Source organism: Ascaphus truei, chromosome 4 (assembly GCF_040206685.1).
Source record: "Ascaphus truei isolate aAscTru1 chromosome 4, aAscTru1.hap1, whole genome shotgun sequence".
In the NCBI taxonomy this organism is placed as follows: Eukaryota; Metazoa; Chordata; class Amphibia; order Anura; family Ascaphidae; genus Ascaphus; species Ascaphus truei.
In genome coordinates, this window is record NC_134486.1 from 280,142,143 (window position 1) to 280,166,102 (window position 23,960).

General features: G+C 42.4%; 1 protein-coding gene across 2 annotated transcripts in view; it reads left to right on the top strand.

The window, feature by feature from the left end:
* The window catches only part of GRIK2 (glutamate ionotropic receptor kainate type subunit 2), a 925,501-nt gene that overhangs the window by 405,271 nt on the left and 496,270 nt on the right, over positions 1-23,960 (top strand). For both annotated transcript variants that reach the window (XM_075597530.1, XM_075597529.1), the window contains one exon: positions 4,937-5,110. In XM_075597530.1, coding sequence (XP_075453645.1) covers positions 4,937-5,110 — 174 coding nt within the window. The remainder of the gene's footprint in view (positions 1-4,936; positions 5,111-23,960) is intronic.

Below are 23,960 nucleotides of genomic sequence, written 5' to 3' on the forward strand. Positions count from 1 at the left end.
ATCCCTAATTGGAATCTTGAATGCTAATGACCTGTGAGATTATTTTTATGTACCAGTTCTTGCTTTGTTTAATTTATCATGCTATTTTCCGCAAAACCTTGCGGTTGTCCTGATGATTGTATAACATTTACAGAAGGAGCATTTTGTGTTCTAACAAATAATTTAATCTGTTGCCAGTAAATTATAGAGGAGACCTTACATTAATGTATTTGATTTTGTATTCTCAGCACAAATAGGTTATGGTGGGTAAAAAATAAAACAGACAAAACCTCTTCCCCTGTTTCATTCACTCAATTGCCATGTCCTACACTGCAGATACACTTGTGTATTTTCAATTATAGAAACATAAAATCTGATGGCAGATATGAACCACTTGGCCCAACTAGTCTGCTCATTTTCCTGTCTATTGCAAAACCTCAGACACTGTTTGATCCTTGGCTGACTTTCATGTATAGGATAGCCTTATGTCTATCCCAAGCATTTTGGACTTCCCTACTGTATTAGCTCTACCTCCTGTGTTGAGAGGCTATTTCACGAATCCATAATCATTCTCTGCTGCACTTTGTACAATGGTTGGATTTTTTAAACTTGTTTTCTACCTAATTCTGTCTGGTCTGCATCCGCTGCCAGATTCCCAAAGCAGAATCAGTAACCAAACACACTTTGATGAATCCAGGAAGATGAAGGATGAAACAGATGTCTCTTTATGTATCCACAAATGATGTACTTCCTTCTCTCAATTTCAGCTATATACAGGATAAAAGGTCTATCTATGGCAAAAGTTCTCAGGAGCCCATGTAAAAAAATTGACTGGAAGCTAGAACTTGCCTAATAGGCTCATTTGCAGGTTACTACCTAGAACACGTGTCTGCTACTTAAAGGTGCAATCCCATGTGGCCAACCAGAACATAACCTTTTGTAAAGAATGTATCAGTCCAATTAGCTTCCATACATAAATGTAACCATGCTCATAGAAGAGATCTGTCTGCTGTAATTTTTTGGGAATGGAAAGTTGCTTTCAAATTGAATTTCCTAGGGGCCTCTGTGTGGGGAAGTGTTTGGCAATCAAGTGTTTTCTTTACCATTAGCCCACCCTGTCCTTACCAGACAGTTAATACATACAATATTACGTGGGGAGATTAGGCCCTGACTGTGCAAGTACTTGCTGAGAGCACATTGATATCACAAAAGGAGTGGGCACCCCTGTCTTTTGTTTGTATACATTGGCCACGCTCAGTAGCACTCTTATTGATATATATATATATATATATATATATATATATATATATATATATATATATATATATACAGTATATATAATGTGTTGGAGTTAGAGCTGGCTGGGAATGTGTGTCACAAAAGGAGTAGTCAGAAAAAATAAAACTGCTTTCAAGTCAACTCACCTTGTTTGCAAATAACGTTATTTTAAAAAAAAATACATACTGTATAGGTACAGTATTAGATGTAGGTTAAAAAAAATCCTCACCCAGATGTAATCCCTTAAACATGTCACTGGCATTTGTTGACTTTTGCCTAAGAACAGATTGTAACTTTAACCATTTATAACATGTGACAATAGGATGAATGAAACAGGTTTGGGTAACTTGTGAAAGACATTTTGTATAGTGAAATGCAATACAGAACATAAAAAACAAAACGTAAATACAGTATACACAACACAAATATACAACTTTACCAGGACGACTAATGTATGATACAAATATAGCCAGACTCAGGTTGTTGTTGCGAGGTAAATTTAGATGTTGGCAAACTTTTGCGAAAAGTTATCTTGTTATGAACAATAAGAAATTACAAGAGGGGAACCAAGTTTCATCTCAGCTGTCTAATAGAGTTATACATGTAACGGGTATTCCACCCCACCCAATCGTAGATATAGTGTGGGTGCGGAGAACATACGTTGTTACTAGGTGTGGTTCTTTACCTGCTTGGCTCACAGGAGGGCTGAGCTTCCGCCACGGGGAACCTGGGACAATTATATTAGGAGTAAGAGTAACCTTGTACTCGGTGCAGCGCCTCCACCTGCGATGGTTCCTAGCAGAGCATGAATGTGTTCCTCGCAGGACACATACAAAATAACTTGCACACCTATTTGTATAATAACTAATACTTTTACTTGGGAACAACATACAACAAAAATACTATCAACATAATAACGGGTATCCCTCTCTAGAGGCGACACTGACTACGGCGTCGCGCAGGACGCTTCCCCAACACCGGATGATCCCACCCCGTGTCCATAGGATCCCCACCCAATGTCCCGCACTCTTGCAGAGAGAGAGAATATGGGTGACTGCGCAGTCACTATTAAAGCTAATGGCCAGTTGGTGCACTTGTGGCTTTAAAGTACCTGCCCGAGCACTCCAGTGCTCGGATCAGCAACGGCTTCGCAAAGGATCTGTCGCTCGGTGATTCCGTCTGATCCCAAGCTGGTTCCTTGCACGCGGACCCCAGGGGCGATCCCACCCTGGAGATAGTCTCTGTGGGCCCCTACTTGAGCCCAAGTCTCTTCACGGGGAACGCAGCGTCCGCTGTGTCCCTATCTAACTCGAGCGCTACTGTGACAGGATCCCTAACCTAGGGCCTGTCCCTGTAGCACCACAAACTGGGGAGTGAGGACCTCTCAGGGACCTAAGGGGTTAATAGCCCGCTCCGCTCCCCTAACTCTTCCCAGTCCTGACTCTAACTTACAACTAGCAGCGCCTGCAGCAACGCACTGCAACCTGCTGTGTGCGTACAGCAAACTTGCTGCACAACCACTATGCCTTCTTGTCAGGCCTCACAGCACTGCCAGCCATGACCCTGACAAGACAGCACTTCACGGCCCTTTGGGCAGCGTCCCTAACCAAAGGCCGTCCCTGGTCAATTACCCACTAGCCTGAGAGTGAGTTGGGGCCTACCTGGGATATAGGGGACCTTACGCGGTGCAGGAGCTTCACTCGCTCCCTACACCCTTCCTTCCCCTACAGCTCCCCAGCTCCAACTGATGTAAGTGACAGGGGCCCTTACCTGAGGGCTGTGCTTGGCAACACTCACTATACTGGGTGAGTCAGGGCTATCTCGGGCCTTGGGGGTTGCTGGCCTAGTACAGGGAGTCACTGACTCCTGTACCCTACCTCCTTCCCTTGGCTGCTCCTGGCTCTGACTAACTACGTAGTCCCAAACCCACACAATGTATCTGCTTGATCCTGCAGAGTCATCCTCCAGCCCTATTGGCTCCCTGGGATCATGTGGCTGCACCTTATCACCCTGGGGGCTGACTACCCCTCTCTGCGCATGCGCAAGCTATCTGGGAGCCTCCCACGCTATTGGGCTCCTGCGCATGCGCAACGCACTTCTCAATGGCGGCGCCCTGCTTCCCGAGCCGCCGGGACCCTCGCGACGCGACTGCGGCCTTAGCAACGGCCCGATCGCGTCCCCGGCAACCGGCCTGCTCGCGTAGATAGCGCGCTATTCCCTGCTCCGGCCCCCACCTTTGGAAGCAGCCGTCGGGTCCGTCGCTAGCTCCTGCGGCACCCGCGACCACGCTGCTCCAAGGGAGGGGGGTCTCTAGGAGCTGCTGGAGACGAGGACTACATACAGTATAATTGTCATCTAGTTTGAGATGTTGAAACTGATGTTTTTGAACAGTTTGAAAGGTGATTTTAAGTTTAGATAATAAGAGTGAACAGCTATGATCTTCCCTATCATTTTCTGCTGACAGGTTTAGCCCATGAAAATCCCACACCAGAATGCTGAACACACATTATATTAACCTGACCATGTGAAATACTGTACAGTACCTAATGGAAGTAGAAAACACATCTGGAAAAACTATTGAACATGAAACCACCATTGGACTATTCAAAACTAATATTGTTCCTCTATTGGAGATATGGCTTTTTTTTTCAACCCAGCAGGGAGATGTGTCCAAATAAAGAAATTGCGAATACAAGTTGATCTTGACGCATTGCTTTATTCCCTGCGTGCGTTTGTGTCCAATAGAAGAAAGAGTAAACCTGACTCAAATTGTTAGCCAGAGAAGTTTACACCACCATCAAACCTGACAGATTTTTACACAAATATAATATAAAATAGTGATGCACAAAGATGCAGATTCTAATCTTTGGGTCATGTACAGTATCTCCTGTCTAATATCTCCTATTGACATTCTCCAAATCGGAAGCATGTGGGGCAAAAATATGGAAGAACGACCTTGACATTTTGATGCAAATAGACACAAGATGATATCATTTGGGACAATGATTCTCCAATTTTTTTTTCATGTCCCCCATACAGTAGTTTCATACGTTATGTAAACAAATCAATTTGTGCATGCTAAATTAACATAGTACTTTTATATCCGCTGTTACATTTTGTTCCTATAACCAAATATGTGGCTTGCAGTTTACAGTACATAGAGGCAAATAATGTGTACATTTGCAGTAGCTCAGTGTAAGATTGTGTTTAAGGCTGTTGATTGGAACACTGGTAGAAGAACAGTGCCCCATAATCGTACTTGCCTGAGCTTCTAATGTGCTACCTATGGGTGATGGATTTGATGAATGAAAAGGGAATTAAGTCACAGAGTAAATGTGTTATTCTTTTTACCATGTATATAAACTACTGTGTGTATGATATTGTTAAGTGTACTGCATGCAAAATGGTATGAAAAACAAATATGTGTCATAACTGCTTGTGAATCCATGTATACTGTACATTGTGGGAACATTTATTTTTACTTTGAAAATGAATTCACAATCCAAAAAATGAGCACACCATATTTATCTCTGTATTTTAACACTTAAATACATCTATTGTGATTTGACCAAACATCATTTTGATTTTTGATTTTCATTATTTATTCTTTTTTTTGTGAGTTTTATAATATGGACATCATTTTTTTAATTAGAGCTCTTAAAATACCTATTTTTTCTAGGACCTGTTTGCTTTGGATGTTGAACCATACAGGTATAGTGGTGTTAACATGACTGGATTTCGAATCTTGAATATAGAGAACAGCCAAGTATTATCTATCATAGAAAAATGGTCCATGGAAAGATTGCAAGCACCTCCTAAAGCTGATTCTGGATTGCTGGATGGATTCATGACGGTAAGACTTACTATTTTGAATATAGCTACAATATGTATTTCTTACTGTATGTACGGTAGTTTACTTGTTTTACCTTTGCATCCACATCATGGATTGCACTTATGGTACTTGTGAAAATAAATGAGAAATGACAACAAAGTTAATTCATTCGCAGAAATGTAAATGTGGTACAAGAAAAAAAAACATTTTTAGGTCCTATTTGTCATGCACAATAAGAATAGCTGCCAAGTTCCTGTTAAAGTAGCTGAATGTATTACGTCATCATGTACTGTACACTCATTAGTGTATGTTTTGTGAACAAATGTATGTTAACTTGTAGCTTTAAACAGTTTAGCATTGAATTTTTGACAATATGATAGGTTCAACGGCCTGTGTAGTTGGTCCTACAGCATGCTGTTTATGTCCTAAAAACTAAAGATGAGAGGCATTTAGATTTGTTCAAAATACTTTGTACAGTAAATGAGAAAGATATCTGTTTTCCGAGTTTTGTATGCAATAAAATATGTTTATCCCCATTGTCAGTCCCAGTCCAAATTGCATGGGAAAATGGAGTCCCTTTTTGGATTTTTTTTGCAAAATCACAAACGTCCTTATCTGTGTTTAACCACTTCATTCTAATTAGATAAGAATTCTCTCTTAAATCCAGTAGATGGTACTGCTTACACAGATAATATGGGCCAAAGGTACAGCATTGCGCAGCTATAAGACATTATGGCCCCATAAGATACCTCACAGCCAATTCAAGTAAATTAGCCATAAAAGGCCATATTTACTAAGCAGTCTTCTGCAATAAGACCCTTTTGGGCACTGGAAGACATCTTAAAGCCCATTCAAGTTATTGTTTTTGTGTGTGTGATTGTAATATGTTAAACATAATATTCACATTTTTGGCAAAATGTTTAAGCCATCACAGATGGGGTATACTGTTTCTCACATTGCGACTAGATACAAATGTTTATATAGTCCTTTATGATATGTATGCGCTGTAACTTCACCATAATTGCTGCTTGACACATTGCTGTCCAGAAACACACTGAGAATACTTAAATAAATTAATTAGAAAAATACATATGTATCTTAGTTTTGACAGTCTACTATTGTACGTTCACTGTAAGAAGTCCTCATACTTTATCTAAGTCTAGTTTATACAGAAGTATAGAAATATTTTGGTGAGTGAATCAGCATTCATTGTGGGCAAAGAAAATACCTGTTTGGTAACAGATCTAATGTTCGTTTCTTTTTAGTAGAAGAAAAGTGTAGGAAGCTCTGCAAATATTTTAGCAGCTGATACAAAGACCCAGATTCATAAAGCTCAGTTAAGTCACTTAATATGGCTGTAACCTAACTAAATGTCATGTTGAAACTAACGGTGTATCTTCAAAGGACAATAAGATAAAATGAAGCCATGTTTTCTCCCATAAAGAGCATATAGTTACCTATAACAGTCATTAGTGATAATGATGTACACATGATATGATATGCAAATGAGGCATTTTCATAACATAGACAGAGGATGAGACGCACTCAATATCAATGGTAATAGAGGTGGGGTACTTAGCTGCCGGTGCGCTGGTCCTGGGGAGCTCCCGTAGTCCCAAATGTTCCAGTACAAAGAAGAAGTAGCAGGCACACGGTCTTACTCAATAGGAGGTTTAATATGCCATAAAGTCCAACGTTTCGGCAGTCAAATACTGCCTTTCTCAAGGTGAAGGCCTTCACCTTGAGAAAGGCAGTATTTGACTGCCGAAACGTTGGACTTTATGGCATATTAAACCTCCTTTTGAGTAAGACCGTGTGCCTGCTACTTCTTCTTTGTACTGGAGCATTTTCATAACATCACATATATACTAGAGTCCATTATTGTAAATGCAGTGACTTAAATCAGAAATCCTGGGGACACTCCTTTTTTTCTGAAGCAGGGGGTCTCCGGAGCTAAACCACATTCATTTAAGTTCCAGGGTCCCCCTGCTTCTCGAGATACTTACCTCAGGAGGGGGTGCTGGTAGCAGCTGCGCCTGGGCTAGTTTGGGCTAACATAATGGCGGCTTAAATGTCCCGCATTCTGTGGGACAATAGGAGCCGTGACATCATCTCTTGTGGCTTCCTATTGGCCTAGATTTTTAAAGAGCAAAGAGATACCGGCACCCTCTTGGGAAGCAAGGGGTCCCCGGAACTGAAATCAACGCGGTTCAGCTCTGGAGACCCCTGCATCAAACTTTTTTTTTTTTAACTGAAAAAACATAAAGGGTCTTGAGGAGTGCTGTTTTAACATTGTGTTAGTTACAGTAGTTAATATTTGAACTCTGCATTGCTCCCACCCAGATCATGAAATAAAGCTTTAAATGACACTGTTAAATCCTGGCATTATTTCCCTCTCCTCTTTCTCTCCACTTAAGCAAAAGGCCACTTTTGGTGGAAGGGAGTTACGCAAGACTGGCATAACATCACATTATTGGAAGATAACGCATTGATATGCATCAGTAACATGACTTTAAGCATATGCTAATGAGATGTAGGACAGTCTTTGTTTTTCCATATAATTAGTTTTGAGGTTACCATGTTAAGTCAACATAACATCTATTCCTGTTTTAGGTAATGTCGCGTTATGAGCCCTGATTAAACTGAGCTTTGTGGATCTGTGCCAAAGTGTAAGGCCTATTATTGGTATCAGTATACAATCATTTGTCACCATAGAACACCACAGTGCTTTCACATTGCTCCTTTACTTTAGCTGCAGAAATAAATAGAAAAAGAGAATTGGATTCATTGATGGGCTCACATGGCTCAGTTAACTCATTTAATTGGTCCCTGAAGCAGTAACCAGAGTTTAAACATTTATCAAGACAATATTGAACTATTGCTTTACTTTATAAAAAAAAATGTATGTGCAGGTTGATGGTACAAACGACTGACCAAGATAATTGGTTTAATTTCCAGCACCACTGTCAGCAGTCTTTTTCTCTATTTGTAATTGCATTTAATGTTGTTGTTTTTTTTCTGCTGTGTGTTTAGTTTAGCTATCAACCTGAGATTAAAGGTGGTTTTTGTAATGACACAGCATATGTGTCGTTTGAAATCTATAATTTGTCTTGAATACTGTATCTTTCATCAATTGAGAAGATAGTTATTTAGAATGCAATATTTTTGCTGTGTGTAATGTCTTGTGTTTCTGAACAAACAGCATTACATATTTTGTTTAAACGTATAATTTAAAGATAGAGATGTATTTATAAATATATACCTTATTTTGGACCTAGATATTTACCTAAGCAAAGTAGAGACAGGAGTTTTAATATTATTCAAATGTGAAAGACCTCTTTGAAATTCAAATTAAAGTATAATTACATTTTGGTCATGTAAACTGCTTACAGTGAATCTGGAGATAATTACTTCAGGTTGTTGTATGTATATATTTTTCAATACAAATGAAATTCAGTTTTAGATTTTAAAAAATCAGCTTTATTGCTGCATAGGAGAGATTTAGAGAGACAAGTTAGCAATATTAATTAGAATTTGGCCATTAAAAAGTTCACCGTTTTGAAAACATTGGGGGTTATTAAACTGTGATATTTCCCTGATTGGCGCTATCTCACAAACTCCTTCTGAAATCAATGGAAGTTTCTGTGCAGTTAATTAAATTATCCTCATTTACATAAAAAATGCAATTACCCCATTTTAGGAGCTCTTTTTTTTTTAAATATCTGAATTTTAATGTTAAGCTTTGGCTTCAGTGCTAGAGTATATTATTTTTCCAGTCATTTTTGTCTTTATGACCATCTAGTTAAGGCTGGTGCTGAACAGGACTACACACAAATGTTTTTCCCCCTAGTGAGTAATTACGGAAGCTAAGCATTGAGACAGGGAGCTAATATGATAGCTCAAGACTAGAAACAGGTGAACCACCTGTCAGAATTCTCTCTCACACACACTCTCTCTCCCTCTCTCCCTCTCTCCCTTTCTCCCTCTCTCCTCTCTCCCTCTTTCCCTCTCTCCCTCTCTCCCTCTCTCCCTCTCTCTTTCCCCTGGTGGATTCTGTTGGTTTTCATATAAATTGAAAATAAAAAAAATGAAAGAGCAATTCTACCATTGTCTTTGCTTCAACTATTTGTTATCAATTGAATACAAAGAACATTCAGGCCAGCCACATGAAAAACTGTTTAAATTTATAAATATAGAACATCCCTGTGAAAAAGGAGTAAACTGAAGAGATTACACTCTCATTGTGCTTATTTAAATATCCATGACCAGAATGATCTTCCCTACTGTTTAAACACATGGGCACTGGAATAGACTTGGGTATCCTGTGTGAGATATGTGGATTGATAATTGTGTTGTTTCAAATAATAAAAATGCCAAAAGAATTTGATAATATCCTATGAAGTTCAGTTGACCTTATTACTTCCCCTCTGATTATATTTGTATGTTTACAATATATGAAATGTTAACAAAATGTGTAATATTTGAATAGGAGTATTAGCATATGGTATAATTTTGTTAAGGGGAAACTCACAATAAATGCATGACTTCAGCAAAAAGTTGCAATCAAATTTCAGCTTAAAGGAAGAAAGGATTTAGGCCATGAACACTGCAGCATAAAACATACTCAGCTTTCATGCCTCATCCTCTTATATACCTATTAATCTTCGAAGCTGTACTGTGCCTCAAGTCAAAGCTTTGTATGCATAATTAGTATGACCTAACAAGTACTACTGCTTCATTAGCATAACGTTTTCCTTACTAATTGCTTTTTGCCATCATTTGATTTAGTTATCTGCTTTCATCATATGTGGATTAGGGTACAGTTGTTCTATTTTAAGATATAATCCTACACTTTGATGTTTCCATTAGAGAAAGGTGCAATAAGACATTAGTTTTCTGGCCTATATTCTGTCAAATAAATAGTAGAACTTCTAAAAAGTGTTGATAAAGAAACAACTGCACCAACGCTGGTGTAGTAGTACTTGGCAGGCCTGCCTCCTTTCTCCACCTGTTTTAAAGGGTTATGTTCTATTGTGGAAGTGTCCTTAGACAAGACCTTAAAGGGAGGTGGTCACATATGGAAGGCCTCTTACCTCATAACCTTTCAGTGAAGCAGTCTCTCGCTTCCTTTTTTTGTGGTGATCAAAATAAAGCTGCAACCTTTATCTCTCATGTTTTGTCTGGTGTTCTATATTCAGGCATCACAGGGAAGGAAACAGGCTTGGGAATGTCATGACATCTGACAACTGGAATCCAAATGCATACATGTTAACATCAATGCAGAGCCCCATTTTAACCTAAAACAAGATTGATTCACTAACAAGAATGGCAGGAGGAGAAAGAGTTTGTTCTGAGCATATTCAAATATATGTTTTCTATAATTACTGTACAATTCCAATAGTCTGTTACTATTGGGATATGAGAGGTGCCGTATTATTGGATATTGAGTACTATTTGGGGGACTAAAAGGATACCTTTTATCACTCCTGGTGTAATTGCCTGTGACAGGAACTGAACTCGGAAGCCGTGGGGTCGACCAATAGAAAGCTGGCATGTCATTCCCTGATGACATAGCAGCTTTTCTATTGGCCACCGGGCGCTGACCCACCACCTTTTGAGTCGGGGAGTTCTCAGATGTTTCAGGCAGACCAGTATGCAAAGCTATAAAAGAAAAAGTGAGTGAGCCATCAAATGCTGGGCTATCAGGAGTTCCAGATTATAGGATAGCGGACTATCAAAGTTGTACTGTATTTGGTGAGTTTGGCATTAATATAAAAAAATAGCATTGTGTTTGGTTTACTTGTGTTACTTATCCCAGTTTAGTTCCCTTTTTAGTATCTGCTGTTTAACTTAAGTTAACCTGCATTAAATAAAAAGGGTTGAAATGTTGTTAAGGTTTAACTGCATAACATGGCATTAAAAAAATAATAATTTAATTGTGAATTTATTACAGTATATAATCCTCCTTACCCGGCTCTAAAGGAGGTCACAACAGATTAATTATATACCGTAAAACGTAATTTCTCAGGGCTTTCACAAGGTGTTGGGTAGGTACAGGCTGAGTGTGTATGAGAAGATCAAAGCGATGGGTGCCAGAAACTTTTATAAAAACAAAAGGGTGCTTTATTGAGAGCCATCTTAAACACTCCACAGGTATCGACATGTAGGGTACTTGACAGAAACCCGTGGTAAACAATACTTTCGATACTTCATCCCCTGGTAGTTCTCATTCCTATTCAGGGGTAGTGCATGGATTAGTTGCCCATTAAAAAGGAGTAGTGGACACAGCATGAGGGGAGGCTAGGATGCAATGAGAACCTGCTGGATAGGCAGGTTCAATGTGAGTGTGCGATGCAGTACAGGCGAACCCTGTGAGGACAGTGGCGGCAAGCTGCAGTAGGGTCAACCCTATAAGACAAGGACAGTTGCCATCTCTGTCCTAAAAACTTGGGGTTCCCGTTCCTTTTATAGGTGCTAATTTAGAAATGGGCATGTTCCCAACTGAAAACAATAAAGGACACATCTTAATACACATGACTATACACACAACCCTAATTATAGGACTCACAGTTAGGACCCCTGTCAGAATTCTAAAGATCCTGTTTCTAGAACATAAGGGCCGGTTATGTACATCCTTACATCTACATCATACATCACATGGTGGGGAGGGGAGTAAGTTGAGTGAGCCCACATAGTTAACACCTTAACGCAATCAACCCTTTACAGAAACTACTAGTGCCCAAAGAGGGGGTTACAATTTTTTTTTTTGGGGTTGGGGGCGGGTTTGGGCAAAATTGGGACAAAACATTAATAAAAGCTTAAAATAAAATAAAAACACAAACCCACCAAACAGCACAATAGAACAGAAGAATATTGTATAAGTGAATAGGACATAAGCTGAAGATCTCCTACCTCTCCTCTTTATGGGATAGTGCTGCCTCTGCCACTGCTCTGTGGGTGGCTGTGGGCACTATTTGCAGGCTGTGGGTTCTGTGCGCTGTGTGCGCTGTGTGCGCTCTGTTTGAAGTCTGTGTGCTGTGTGAGTTGTGGGCACTCAAGGCCATGATCACAAAGCACCCTAGCACTTCAAAGGCCAGCATCTTTCATGTTAACCAAAAGACCACACAGAATTACCCCCCCTGCTCACACAGTACCCCCACTGCTTACAGTACCCCCCCTCTCTCACAGTACCCCCCCTGTTCACAGTACCCCCCATGCTCACACAGTAATCCCCCCTACACACACAGTAACCCCCCCTACTCACACAGTAACCCCCCTGCTCACACAGTAACCCCCCCCTGCTCACACAGTAACCACCCCACTGCTCACAATACCCCCCTGCTCACACAGTAACCACCCCCCTGCTCACACAGTAACCACCCCCCTGCTCAAAATATCCCCCTCCTGCTCAAAATATCCCCCCCCCTGTCAAAATATCCCCCCCTGCTCACAGTACCCTCCATGCTCACAACCCCCCTTGCTCAAAATATCCCACCTGCTCAAACAGTAACCCCCCTCCCTACTCACACAGTAACCCCTTTCTCAAACAGGGTGTTCTGTGGGCGCTCTGTGCACTCGCTGCACTCGGTGCGGGCTGAGGGTTGAGGGCCGTGTGTGCGCGCCGTGGCAGTGCAGGGGTTAATCTGTGTGCATCTGTCCTGACACAGTCTGGGAGGGGGGGAGGGAGGGGGGTGAGTGACCTCTTGGTTTATTTTAGCCTTTTGTTAGACTGGCATGTTTAGCAATTTCCTCCCCGCCCCCTCCCCTGCCTGTGAATTGCTGAAATGTGCAGCAGGACTTGGATCCCGACTCCTCCAAGCAGCTTATGATCAGTCAGGAAATTGAACAGGTTCCTGGGGATCTTCCCCCTCCCCAGTGATCACCCCCTCCTGTCACAGAGACCCGTTCCCCCACCCCCCCCAGGTTGCTCCCCTATTTTTTGGCTTCCAGGTGAGGTGCCTGTGTGTGCCTGTGTGTGCCTGTGTGTGCCTGTGTGTGCCTGTGTGTCTGTCTCCGTCTCCGTCCAATATTCCTGTTCATGGGGGGTCCCCAATCGCTGCACTGAAGCTTTGTGCCTTGCTATTGCTTGGATTAAATGCCTGGGTTTTGGGTTGTGAATCACACAGAGTTTGGGTCTCCTTGTAATGAAGTTGTGTTAATCACAGGATATTCCGGGTGTGACACACTTCAATATGCGCAGATTTTGATTATATAAATAAGCAGGTTATATAAACAGCAGAGTGATAAATGTCATTCAGAAGTTTGGAGGGTTTGACGTGACCCCAGAACATATGGCAGTTTGTCCTCATGTGAGGCTCTGGTTCCCTGGTCTCCAGTTTCAGGCACTGAATGGAGCAGGCTGGGGCACTGTCTCACACTTACACACACTTACACACACACTGACACTGACACACACCCTTACACTTACACACTTACACACTCTGACACACACACACTCTGACACACTAACACACACTGACACACACACTGTCCGCCCATACTGTCTGTGTAGTGTTTCGTCATAGCCATGAACATCGCATGTGTCTGGATGTGGAGAGCATTGCACATGGCTCATGTAAACAAAGCAGGAACGCCACAGTCTCTTCTTTGAAACCCGATCCGATGCACATGCGCAGTGCGATCGTAACACAGCAGTGATATGCTGGACATTCCTAACACTAACAAAGACCGGGAGCAGAGCTGCCAGATGCCAGGTAAGGGCTGTGTGTGGTTGCTGCTGCCCCACCGGGTCTGGGAACGCTGGGAGAGTTCTCAGCTTTCCCACTCCGGGGACGCGGTAGCACTGATGTGTCGGCCATTATTTTTTAATAACATTTTTTTTGCGGCTGCCATTTTGTTTTTTCGCGACCCCATTACTAACGCGGTGGTCTCAGGTGGCCCCCGAGGACCGCGCTATAGCGGGGTTAAGCTGTACTAGCAAATATGAATTCCATTTATGTAAAACATTTTATATTTGGGGGGAGGTGTTTCTGCAACCAACTCATCCCTAGTAATAACGGGAGTCTAATCAGGTGATGTTTTGTTTTTCAAAAATGTGTACTGATGTATTTCTTTGTGCACATAATATTGAAAAATGCATTAATGTTAAAAGCAGTGAATGGTTTGTTTAAAACAGTAATGCATAAAAAGTACTAATTTCTGCATATGGTACAGGTTATTTTACATTCTTAAAATGTAAGGACTGTGCAAGCTTAATTTTAATGTAGCAGAGAAATGATCCTTCTCATTAGACCATAACTTCCCATTAAACAGTAAGCTTTATGCATCATAATCATGGGAGACTGCTTGAGAGTGCGTTATTACTAATTTATTCATGACTTACCAAATTCTATTGTAATGCAATATTGAAGTCAGGAACTTGTGAAAGAAACGGTCTTGTAAGATTGGTCCAATCAAGATATAATTAGTGGTTGTGCAAAGGTTATCACATAATCAGCTACATGTATAAATTTACAATCTAAATCTTTGTGTTAGCAGATTATTAGATATTTACAAAGTGCAAGCATGTTTTGTTAGAAAAAATATCCCTACAAATTTTGAAATGTGGTAATTTTTTAATTTCAGAGTAGCAGTGTTATTGGTGTCTAAGGAAAATGATTTAGTATTGTTTCAGTGCTACATTAGTTCAGTGACCTTTGAGCGAATAACTAAGGCTCTGATCATGATATGTATTAGGCTAAGGCCCCGCTGCCTCAGACAGCGCGCCCGAAGCTCTGACAGCTCCAGACCCGGTACTGATTGGCTCACAGCCACACCACGTGATACGTCGCCGCTCGGGATCTCAATTCTCTTGCATCCCCTGGCGGCTGACGCATCACAGTATGTAGTGAGCCGTGCAGCGAGGGGGGACTGGGACCATCTCGGGAGGATACATGGTGATGGTGAGTAATGCGCACGCGGCCGCACGCGCCGCCGGACGCAGCGGTACCAAAGCCTTAGAAGTAACAGGCTACCTACAGTATACTGCCAGGAATTTACGATACTTGAAATAAGAAAGTCTGTGTTGCTTATTGCACTATGCAGATTACAAATAGGAGTGAGTGTTAATGGCTGCCACTACTAAATACATCTAGTCCATATACCATAACAACTTTCTGAGATGGAGTAGCATGGACATTGTCTTGACCGTTGTTTTCAAGTCCAGAGTATTTCATTCTTTAGCTAACATGAGACCTTTGTCTAAATGTCACATAAAATAACAACTGGCAATAACTTTTATGCTGGTCGATTTTAAACCAGCAATCCCAGCTGCAAGTTTTTTGTTTCTTTTTAAAGATTTTTTCACAGTGTTCAAACCAGGGGGTCCTACAGAGCTCAGCCATGCTATTTTGAGCACCAGGGACACCCAGGAACTCAATAAACATACAGTTTTAGGTGCTCATGTTCCCTTTATGGAATTTAAAATGAGCTACAGTGGTTGTTAGACAATGAAGGGCTATAGCAAGTTTTAAACCTGGTACAAATTTCTGCTTTTGATTGAGAAGGGGATCACTGGGGGAAGTCTGGAGCAAGGTTTGGGATGTCTGATTGGGGATCTACAGGTCCTGTCAGCTCTACATAAGGAACATTTTATTATATTACATTAGCGGAATTGGACATAGCCCGGGGGGGACGGGGGTCCAAAGTAGGGAGTTTAAAATATTTATTTTACATTTCAACTATAGTTTAGCTAATACATGCTAAGCATTGCCAATATGAAAACTATAATATTAAAATAAAAACAAACTAACACTAATTATATCCCAACCACTTGCTTTGTACCAAGTCAAGAATATAATTAAGAATGGCAAGAAAACTGCAGAAAGACTACACTAAAGCTGACATTTCTAAATTAAAGTTCTTTATTCACATGCTTCTGTTTTTGCACTGTTCGCAGTGGAATGTAAGTACAAAGCGTGAGGCATTTAGCTAAAATCAAGAAAAAAAGCTTTAGAACGTGGAACCAGAAGTATTGAACCGGTACTTAGTGGATGATTTGTGTCTCCTCCAAATATGCACCTACATGAATTTGAAGTTAATCGAACAATTCCCGGAGGGGCTACAGGGAAAAAAAGAAACGTTTTCACGAACATTTGTTCAGGGGCTACCCGAAGCAATGGGCAAAACATACTAAAAAAAAAACAATGCTCTTCCTTTGGATTCTATTAGATAGCATGCCAAGTTTGGTGGCTCTAGGATTAAGCGTGTGGATTTGTATAGCCGGACAAACAAACAAACAAACAGACTTTCTGAATTACTTTATAGATAGCTATATATGCTAACAAATATAGGCTGCAAAGGAGGGAATTAATTAAATGCTTCTTTCTGCTCTGGGTCAATATTTTGCCCATTATTTATCACTAATTCCCCATATTTGTTGGCACATTTCCAATAGAGGTGCAGTATGTGCCATACTGTTGAATGGGAGCCGTAGAAGAAGGACCAGATTAGTGAGTAAGCAAGTACAGTAGGGCAGACCAGCAGACCAGCAGCCCCAGGCACTGGGGATCTGTGAGGAGCCAAGGCGGTCAGGGAGGTGTGTTCTGGGGTGTACATGAATAGGATATACAGTATATGTGAAGAACATAATCATACAAACACATATATTTAACATACAGTATTATACTGTAACAATAACCAACACAGAGAAGGAAACTAATGCCCTGCCTCGGTAAAGGTCATTGGCTTCACATCAGCCATTCACCTTCTCCAACCAGGGCATTATTGTCCAGTAATATTTGCAGTAATGCGCGTAATGTACATACTGGGATGTCTGCATCACGTCACAGTATCTTTAATCCCAGATTAAGGCAGGAAAGTTTATTTAAGGGGTTACATAATACAATTACAGGCCCACTGTCCCTTTAAAGCAAGAACAAATCATAATAGAAACACCTACTCCTTCATAGGAGTCTAACTAAACAACAGCTCCAGCCCTTTCTAACTGGGTGGCTAGCTAAGCTGGTTACCACACAAAACATGTATTATTATATATAGATGCTATACACAGTCTCTAGGCACAGCAATAGGATGTTTAGCTCTTATCTGTTTCTGTTGGGGGGCTCGGCCTCATGAAAGTTCAGAGAATCCCTCTGTAGTTCCAATATCCTGGACAGGACATCCCTGCTTCAACGCAGTCTCGCGTACTTTCTTCTTCCAGGGGTTAAAAGCCAGGAAGTCCCAGCAGGCTCCACGACCACCGTTCAACGAGCCTAGGGACTGTGCCAACCTCTTCCTAGCTGAGGAGAACTCTCCCACGCTACACCCTTCTCTAGGGAAAAGCAGTCTCTATCTGTGTACAGGCAACTTCCTGACTTTTAAAGTGCCTGTTTCTTTAGGAGTCCAGACTGCTTAATTAGTTGCAGCTGCAGCATGCTTTCCAGGTGGAGATTAACTGTTTGTACACTGGAAAGCACCCTTACTGCACTATTCAGCACCTAAAGACAGTGATTGTATCACATATCCCCGTCCCCAGTGCAACATTGTCCTGTGGCGTGGCTTCTGCACACTCCCGTGCACCTACCACTTTATCGGAGACATCCGATATCTATCTATCTAATTTTTCCTTTAAGGCAATTACTAGGTCTTCAGGGCCTGAAGAATGGTACTTCGCTACCTCCTTGTCGTTCACTCATTTGAGTTTAGCGTTGAAGCTCAGCTTTTGATGTGCCACTTCTTGCATAAATTCTTGAGCATCCAGCAGTCTATTATTTCTCTCTGCCAGGACGTTATTCCCCTATGTGACCTTGACCGGAAGCTCCTGATGATGTACCTCCATCTTCTTCCTCTTGTGCTCAGAGACTCACTTATCCTGCAGAAGAGCCTTGACCTTGTTGTTCAGATAATTGTGCTCAATCCCTAGTGACCCCATAGAAGTCCTCCTCCTCATCATCATCATACTATCTGAAGGGACAGTGTTTGGTGTGGTAAGGCTCTTGACACCATTAACATATCTGTGCTGTTCCTTTTGTGGGGCAAACTTGTGACACTCATTCCTGAAAGGACATTGTTTTGTTTGGCCAGGCACATTACTCAGAAAACACATTATGTCCTCCATTTTTTCACTTTCAGGTGTATTCTTCACCTTAACCTCTGGAGGTATTATTTCCTAAATTCTTCACACTTTTTTCTGTGTATCCTGTTAGCACAACTTGTCATAGACATTGGTACAGACTTCACTTGCAGAATCTGTTATTTCAGGTCAGTTGGATGGCCATTTTAAATCCCCGCATTTATTTTCAAACCCACCATTTCCACTCCTCAGTGTCTTTTTGACTGCCCACATTCTTCACCAATTGTGAGGTCTGCATCATGTCGCAGTATCTCGAGTCTCAGATTAAGGCAGGACACTTTGTACTTCTCTACACAGGGTTTACTTACAGGGGTTAAATAATACAATAACAGGCCCACCGTTCCTTTAAGGCAAAAACAAATCATAAAAGAAACAGCTACTGCTTCATAGAATTCTAACTACACAACAGTTCCAGCACTTTCTAACTGGGTGGCTTGCTAAGCTGGTTACCACCCCAAAACATGTACTATTTTATATATATATATATATATATATATATATATATATATATATATATATATATATATATATATATATATATATATATATATATAAATGAATGAATGAAACAAGGCAGCAGGCACTCTGTAAACAATGAAATACTGATGCTTATCCCATATGCATATTAAAACAGCAGAGGTATTACCAGAACTTCATCCGGAAAGAAGAGACAGCACACAGCCAGGTTGATATGACAATATATTGGGGTAACAAAAACCAAGGCACTACATCCGATGTTTCGGTCAGCTACATGTGACCTTCCTCAGGGATGTGCACATAGCACAACCCTGAGGAAGGTCACATGTAGCTGACCGAAATGTCAGATGTAGTGCGTTGGTTTTTGTTACCCCAATGTATTGTCATATCAACCTGTCTGTGTGCTGTCTCTTCTTTCCGGATGAAGTTCTGATAATACCTGCTGTTTATATATATATATATATATATATATATATATATATATATATATTGTGACAAACGGCTTACTCCGGGGCTCCGCCGTCTGTCCGGGACTGTTAGAACACGGTCTTTTAGGGTAGGTTAAATGATGAGACGTCACGTACTGTTCCTTTAAACAGGCTATGCCTGGTTTATTCAGTCCCAGGCACTGAGACTGCCACAGTTTAAACAGAAAACAAAGCCAAACTAAAAGCTGCTCGTCTGAGCGATAACTTAAACTTAGATGTCCCTGACTCAGAGTTGGAAGTGGCTTGTCCACTTCCACCAACAAAATAAGTACCTTTGCAGTCTTTAGGCAAACTAACAGAATGAATGAAGCGATTTGGGAAAGAGGCTTTCTCACCCCTCTGCAGTTCAGCAGCCTTCCAGGCTCTTGGGCGGGGCTCAGAGGAAACAGGAAACAGGTCTTATATACCTGAACTGTAATCAGCATGACAGGTGACAGAAAACAGGCAGCAGACAAACTGTGGAATGGAGTGCCTGTACCACGAGGCTGCCCTGTTCAGCTTAGACAGGACAGAAACTGTTCAGTATCCTGGGAGCCCTGTATATGGAGTTTATTACCAATCCCTGGTTTCTGTCACATATCCTCCCCCCCAGCTCAGACCTCGAGGGGTGAGCGACCATGGATATTAGGGAGTGCATCCTTGACAACCCGTCGGCATTGCCATGTTTGTGCCCCGACCTGTGTTCCACAGAAAATTTAAAGGGCTGTAGGCTTAGGAACCACCTGGTCACCCTAGCGTTCTTCTCCCTATTTTGACACATCCAGGTAAGGGGTGCATGATCTGTGACCAATCGGAACTTTCTCCCCAACAGATAATACTTGAGTGTCTCTACAGCCCACTTTATTGCGAGACACTCTTTCTCGACTATGGAGTAATTTTTCTCCTGGGGATTTAGTTTCCTACTTAAATAAAGGATGGGGTGCTCCTCCCCTTGAGACTCCTGGGAGAGTACCGCCCCCAGCCCTACCTCAGATGCGTCGGTTTGGACTACGAACTCTTTGGAGAAGTCAGGTGTGACCAACACTGGTTGGGCACAGAGAGCTTCTTTCAGGCTTCTAAAGGCCTGTTCGGCTTCGGGGGACCACTTTACCATTAGCGGTCCTCTTGCTTTTGTGAGGTCGGTTAGTGGGGTTGCCTTAGTTGCAAAATTGGGAATAAACCTCCTATAGTAGCCAATTAACCCCAAAAAGGTCCTTACTTGTTTTTTTGTGACTGGCCTTGGCCAATTTTGTATCGCCTCTACTTTGAGTGTTTGTGGTTTGAGTAACCCTCTACCAATAGAATACCCCAGATACTTGGCCTCCTCCAGACCAATAGTGCATTTAGCGGGGTTAGCAGTTAGTCCAGCAGACCGAACTGCGTCGAGCACAGCTTGGACCTTTGGAAGGTGGGACTGCCAATCTTCACTATGGATTACCACATCATCCAGGTAGGCGGCAGCGTACCGAACATGTGGTTTTAAAATTTTATCCATCATTCTTTGGAATGTGGCGGGAGCTCCATGTAAGCCAAAAGGCAGCACCTTATATTGAAAGAGGCCGTCTGGGGTTGAGAAGGCTGTTTTTTCTTTTGCCCTTTCTGTGAGGGGAACCTGCCAGTACCCTTTTGTTAGGTCTAGGGTTGTGAGATATCGGGCTTTGCCCAGTCTCTCTACAAGTTCATCCACCCTGGGCATAGGATAAGTATCAAATTTTGACACCGCGTTTAGTTTCCGGTAGTCATTACAAAACCTTGTTGTACCGTCTGGCTTTGGGACTAAAACTATAGGGCTGTTCCACCCACTTTGGGATTCCTCAATTACGCCTAGTTTTAGCATTTTTTTAACCTCTAAACTTATAGCCTCTCTCTTGGCCTCTGGGATTCGGTACGGTTTAAGGTTAACTCGGACCCCCGGTTCAGAGACTATGTCATGTTTAATTATGTTAGTTTTACCTGGCTGTGTAGAGAAGATTTCTTTGTTCCTTCTCACTAAACTCTGGACCTCTCGTTTCTGATGCACGGACAGTGCTTCAGCTATGCTAACCTCTGGGTCAGTTTCTTGATTCTCTGACGGACCTGGGGGTACTAGGGTTAACAAGACCTCTCTATCTTTCCAGGGCTTGAGTAGGTTTATATGGTAAATTTGCTCAGGTTTCCTCCTACCTGGCTGCCTTACCCTATAATTTACTTCTCCCACTCTTTCCAAGACCTCATATGGCCCATGCCATTTAGCAAGGAATTTACTCTCCACGGTGGGAACCAGAACTAGTACCCTATCACCTGGAAAAAAAATTCTGACCCTAGCACCCTTATTATACGTATTCCTTTGTGCTTCTTGAGCTTTCTCCATGTGTTCCCTCACTATGGGTAGGACTGCAGCAATGCGGTCCTGCATTTGGGCAACATGCTCTATTACACTTCTGTAAGGGGTAACCTCGTGTTCCCAAGTTTCTTTGGCTATATCCAGTAAGCCCCTTGGATGTCGGCCATACAATAGTTCAAACGGGGAGAAGCCTGTGGATGACTGGGGAACTTCCCTAATGGCAAATAACAGGTATGGTAACAAACAGTCCCAGTTTTTCCCATCCTTATCGACCGCCCGGCGTAACATGCTCTTTAAGGTTTTATTGAACCTTTCCACTAAACCATCTGTTTGTGGATGATAGACTGAGGTTCTGAGATGCTTGATTTTTAGGAGTTTACATAGCTCTTTTGTTACTTGGGACATAAATGGTGTTCCCTGGTCAGATAAGATCTCTTTAGGAATTCCGACCCGGGAAAACAGAAGTACTAACTCTTTTGCTATGTTTTTAGCAGAGGTGCTACGTAGGGGAACTGCCTCCGGATATCGGGTAGCATAATCTAATATTACCAATATATGCTGATGTCCCCTAGCAGACTTTATTAGGGGTCCTACTAGATCCATAGCAATCCGGTCAAATGGTACCTCTATTATGGGAAGGGGTACCAATGGGCTGCGGTATGCTTTGAACGGGGCGGTGATCTGACATTCTGGGCATGAGGAACAATAGTTTGTAATTTCTGCCAGAACCCCAGGCCAATAAAAGCTTCTGAGAACCTTTTCTTTTGTCTTTTCCACCCCTAGGTGTCCCCCCAATGGATGACTATGTGCGAGGTGTAATACTACGTTACGGAATGTCCGTGGTACCAACAATTGTTTAGTTGTAACTGATTTTCTTTTATCAACCCGATATACTAAGTCGTTCTCTACCTCGAAGTAGGGGTAAGCAAGTGACCTATCTGGTTGGTCATGAGTACCATTCTGGTCCCGTATATTTCCCCTTGCTACCGCTAATGTGGGGTCCTCCCACTGGGCCTTCTTAAAACTCCCAGGACTGACCTCTAGGTCAGCGAGGGTCTTATCCTGTACTGGGGTGGTAAGTGCCTGATCAACATCTTGATTTGGGGTATTCCCTACCAAAGTAGTGATGGGGAAGGGAATTTCACAGCACTCCTCCTTTTCCCCCTTCTTATTTGGGCCCTCGTCAACCTCCATTTCTGAAAAAGGGAAAGGATTTGTTTCTTCTAACACTTCGTTATGGTCTGCTATTGAACTCTGGGCGCTATTCTGAGCTGGGGACCACATTTTTAGAAAATGGGGAAAGTCGGTCCCTATTAACACATCATGTGCCAGTTTGGGTACAACACCCACCTTGAAATCTAAAGAACCAAATTCTGTTTCAAAAAAAACATCAACAGTGGAATATTCATGATTATCCCCATGTATACAACAAATTGCCACTCTTTGTGAACTGTTTACCTGTTTCTTCTTAATGGGCAATAGGTATTCGGACACTAGTGTGACCATACTCCCAGAGTCAAGAAGTGCCCGAACCCTCTTACCATTAACCTTTACAAATGCCCACAGATGGTTATTCAAGGGGTCCTCTGGGCTAGGGCCCATACATTGGGACAACAGCGAATAAGGTTCCACGCTGTTGCATTGCATGGGCTCATCATTTAGTGGGCAGATTTTTGCTGTGTGGCCCCTCTCATGACAATTTACACATTTAGGTACATAGTCTGTGTCCCACTTAGAGCCTTTTCCCGGCTCCCCATGTTGGCTATTGCCCTTAGTGTGCGAACCACTGTTGCTGGAGCGGCGTGAAGGTGGTCGCCGCTCTTCAGCGCCCCTTAACCCCGGTACCCTTTTACCGTCTCTGGAAGAGTCCTGGAACCTCGGATAGTGGGGTTGCTCCACGACTGTGGGTTGCGGGTGCTCTTCTGCTGCACTGTACCTTTCTACAAGGGCCACAAGCTCATCCGCATTGTGGGGGTCACTCCGACTGACCCAACGGCGTAAGGCAGAGGGAAGTTTCCTCAAGAACTGGTCCATGACCAACCGTTCCACGATGTGGCTTGCTGAGTTGATCTCGGGTTGTAGCCACTTCCGGGCGAGGTGGATGAGGTCATACATCTGGCTTCGTGTGGCTTTATCCATCGTGAAGGACCATGCGTGAAACCTTTGGGCACGAACAGCCGTGGTTACGCCGAGACGGGCGAGGATCTCGAACTTCAATTTTGCATAGACGTTAGCTTCGGCTGGCTCTAGATCAAAGTAAGCCTTCTGGGGTTCGCCGCTTAGGAAGGGTGCGATTAGACCAGCCCACTCAGCTTCTGGCCATCCCTCTCTCTGTGCCGTGCGTTCAAACGTGAGAAGATAGGCTTCCACATCATCCGAGGGTCCCATCTTCTGAAGGTAGTGGCTTGCCCTGGTCATTTTTGGAACTGGGGCTGCCTCTGCCAGTGGAAGGTTACTGATAGTCCCCCTCAGGATCTCGAGTTCCTGCTGTAAGCCCTGAGCGAACCGCTTTTGCTCCTCTCTCAGCAGGCG